Raw genomic sequence first — 3,610 nt, 5'->3', positions numbered from 1 at the left:
GAATTTACCAAAAAATATCTGACCTCGTGAGTCGACGCAGCTACCCACCCAGAACATGTGTGCCAAGTTTGGGGTCGATCGGACGTTTCCCTAAGGAGTTACAGCGTTTCAAAGTTTCGTAAATCGAATTTACCAAAAAATATCTGACCTTGTGAGTCGACGCAGCTACCCACCCAGAACATGTGTGCCAAGTTTGGGGTCGATCGGACGTTTCCCTGAGGAGTTACAGCGTTTCAAAGTTTCGTAAATCGAATTTACCAAAAAAATATCTGACCCGGTGAGTCGACGCCAAGAACATGTGTGCCAAGTTTGGGGTCGATCGGACGTTTCCCTGAGGAGTTACAGCGTTTCAAATTTCGAAAATCGAATTTACCAAAAAAATATCTGACCCGGTGAGTCGACGCAGCTACCCACCCAGACCATGTGCCAAATTTGGGGTTGATCGGACGTTTCCTTGAGGAGTTACAGCGTTTCAAAGTTTTGTCGATTTTGGGCATTCCAACGCCTATAGCGGGACGATTCCTGGGGCTACTGGGACCAAAAGCACATGCCTGGAACCGGGTGGTCACGGGCTATCACGCGAAAAAGAAATAGCTGTCATGGTGTTTCATGTCCTCGGGCGTTCCGGGAGACGATGTGAAGTAACAACAAGGTCATTTTGGTAGACAAGAGTTGACCCGGCAGACAGCAACTCACTATTGATTAGCGTGACGCCTCCACCATGGAGCCCTGTTCAGATTCAATACAGACATAGATTCACGAAGAGGAGTAAGGAGTTCTACAGAAAGGAAGAGTCTGGTTATATGTTTTTTCAGCTGTTCCATAAACCATAGGCGTCCTAAAGCAGCGCTGCTCGCCCTCCGCTGGGCGGAAACAACAATGCATAGATGCAATGTTTTCCGACTGCTTCCAAGCTCCCGGCTCTTTCCTCTCGACAAAAACCACAAACCACAACCTTGGCATTTAAGAGTGTGTGTGGGTGGGGTGTGGGTGGGGGGGGGTCCCCCAACGCAGCATTAACACTAAGCTTAGCCCACGGAGCTCTACAGGAGCTGCACGGCGAGACGCTTCAGCGCTCTGACTGACCTTCAGTGGGAGTTATTAGTGCGAGGTGCTGACATATCACATGTAGACGCGCTATCACCCTCAGGAACGGCAGGGCCGCATGGACAGCCACCGTCATCCGACGACCTTGATGGGGGGGGGATCTTCCTTTTGAAGAATATCATCTCCTTGTGTGATGAGATGTGGCCTTTCCTCACCGTATCCGTGCCGTGTTTGGCCCTCGGGGGCCGCACAAGCGACTTTGTTCAGCACGGTGTCACATTGGTGGCTCGTGAGTTTTAGAGGCATTCCAGCACATTTGGCAATGGCAACAATTCTGAACAATATCGAAGCCGCAAATATTCCAGGGACAGAGTGGGAACTGTGTTGGCAGCAGCTTGTAAAGTCTGCCCTCTGCTGGAGGCACCACATGATGGAGGCTGGGTGGGGTCGAGAAAGAAATGACAGCAGGCCAACAGATGACAGATGAACTGTGGACATCAGGCAACACTCGGTTTCTCTAGCACAGATGTTTGGAGAGTCATTCCTAATTTCTCGGGTGGTTTTCCCTTAAACTGCCGCGATGGTTAAGAAAGCTCTTTTGTGGATCTCCAGCCCAGAAGATCTCGCTGAGGCCACGCTCCAAGGCTCCACATCCAGCAGGAGCCTTGTGATGCTCTTAAAGCAGAGGTGCAAATGCACACGGTGGTAATGGACGGTCGATTTCCCTCCTGTTTATAACATTAGGGGCGGGGTTAGCGTTGCTTTCCCGAGGCTTCTCACATTTAAAAGCTTGCACAGACATTCCTTCAGCGGCTTTGTATGAAAACTGAGTTGATTTGAACAACGTATTTTTGCCACAAAACTATATATTTTCTTGCAGACAAGAACGAGAAGCCAATTTTGTCCAGAAGAAAGCGGAGAGGGCCACCGTCAGAAGCCATTTCCGGGATAAGTACAGACTTCCAAAGGTAAACGCGGAAAACCAATTACAATGCATATTTGGGTTGAAGGACATCGCACATGTCTGAAGTACAATGTGATGCAAAAAAATTTGTTCTAAACGCCTCCCCCCCCCCCCCCCACACACACACACACACACTCTCCCCCCTCTCCCATCCTGTTGGGTTCCTACCCCAGAACGAGACGGACGAGACCCAGATCCAGCAGGCCGGGGACGATGTGGTGCTGCCCACGGAGCTGGCCAAGATGATCGCGGAGGACAATCAGGAGGAGTCACACAAGCAGTCGGTGCTGGGCCAGCTGTCCAACATCCAGAACGTGGACATCGACCAGCTGAAGGACAAAGCGCAGGCCACGCTGGAAGACCTCAAAAAGCAGACGGAGAATTGCAGCCTCATGTGATCCGGCCCGCTCTGGAGTCCCAGGGGGGATTAGAGTTTCACTCACGCACATATTTTTCAAAGGCAGAGCTACTCTGGAGGTAGATGGGTTCCTATTGCTTTAGAGGAGCCTCCGTTGGTGGAGCCACATATTAGCAGCTCCCAGGCAGAAGAGGAAGGGGTCGTCTTATTCGTTCAGTTAGCTTTCCAGTTGACCTTCAGACTTCCTAACAGTCACGAATGTCATCCACTTTCACTATTGCAGATTTATTTAGTCTCTTCCCGTTGAGATTAATTCTGCCTTTAGAGCAACTCCCCCTCTGAAAAATATGAATCTATTAGATCCTTTGCTCCCTTCGTTTCCGAACCTCGCGTGTCCAGTGGTAACACAATGTGATTCTGCAGCAGAGGTTTTCAGGTGTGTGTGTGTGTTTGAGTGACACACACACTCATATGAGGAGGCCATATGTGTAATGTGTTAAATTTGGGGAAAGTATCGTGGGGTTGTTTATATTTCACGTACAAAAGCAACAAAAAAATGTACGAGCAACACATGAGGCTGATTTCTTTTTGCCATAAGTAGCTTACAGATGTTGGCCCCCTGGTGCCCTGATTAAAAAGGTGTGAACTGCATTAATCTTCATTTTTATATTTTCTTAGTCATATTGTTGAGCTGAATCTGAGGGCCTAGTTGTATGAGACTACATTTCCCAGAGTGCAGCAGCAGCAGGAGCAGCAGCAGCAATCAGTGTTGCTTATTAGGAGCACCTGTGGGGATGCTCTGATGCATTTTGTAAAGACAAGCAGCAGAGAGAGGACGCTTCAGGTCACTCCACGGTTCAACCCAAAGACGGCAATGGTGAAATGATTTGTTTAATGTCATGATGTTTAAAAATGCTGATTTTGTGTTAAAAGAATATTTCATTTTGAATTTGGTAAAAATGAAAAGTATAAAATGTTGAATTAAAATGTTTAATTTAAAATGTAATTCATGTTCTGTCTTAAAGGTTACAACTAGTGATGGTGAGATGAAGCCTCATGAGGCATCGAACCACTTCAGCCAATTGGTTCGAGAAAGGGTTCATTTCTCGAAGCTTCATGTGCTCACGAAACCACCTACTGGCCAAGTGTATAATCACAGGCAGCTGTATCTGAACCACATAATGTGATGCATTGAATTTTTGTGTCTGTTATGGCTGTTGGGAATGACTATGAATTACAAA

At 47.7% G+C, this 3,610-nt stretch overlaps 1 protein-coding gene across 1 annotated transcript; it reads left to right on the top strand.

Moving 5' to 3' along the window:
- Positions 1 to 1,627: 1,627 nt before the first annotated feature.
- LOC130192675 (complexin-3-like) lies at positions 1,628 to 2,513 on the top strand. Its single transcript, XM_056412782.1, has 3 exons — positions 1,628 to 1,734; positions 1,928 to 2,015; positions 2,185 to 2,513. The coding sequence occupies exons 1-3, from the start codon at positions 1,628 to 1,630 to the stop codon at positions 2,407 to 2,409; spliced, it is 420 nt and encodes a 139-aa protein (XP_056268757.1). The 3' UTR covers positions 2,410 to 2,513.
- Positions 2,514 to 3,610: the final 1,097 nt, after the last annotated feature.

This window comes from Pseudoliparis swirei, chromosome 4 (assembly GCF_029220125.1).
Source record: "Pseudoliparis swirei isolate HS2019 ecotype Mariana Trench chromosome 4, NWPU_hadal_v1, whole genome shotgun sequence".
Lineage (NCBI taxonomy): Eukaryota > Metazoa > Chordata > Actinopteri > Perciformes > Liparidae > Pseudoliparis > Pseudoliparis swirei.
Note: the sequence above shows the minus strand (reverse complement) of the source record. Positions and strands in the feature narration are given on the sequence as shown.

What these genes read in the sequence shown, in the direction of transcription:
- LOC130192675 (XM_056412782.1), top strand. Translation starts at nt 1,628, where the DNA reads ATGGTTAAGAAAGCTCTTTTGTGGATCTCCAGCCCAGAAGATCTCGCT. An exon ending in GTGATGCTCTTAAAGCAGAG is followed by an intron (nt 1,735 to 1,927) that starts GTGCAAATGCAC and finishes ATTTTCTTGCAG; the next exon opens with ACAAGAACGAGAAGCCAATT. An exon ending in ATAAGTACAGACTTCCAAAG is followed by an intron (nt 2,016 to 2,184) that starts GTAAACGCGGAA and finishes TTCCTACCCCAG; the next exon opens with AACGAGACGGACGAGACCCA.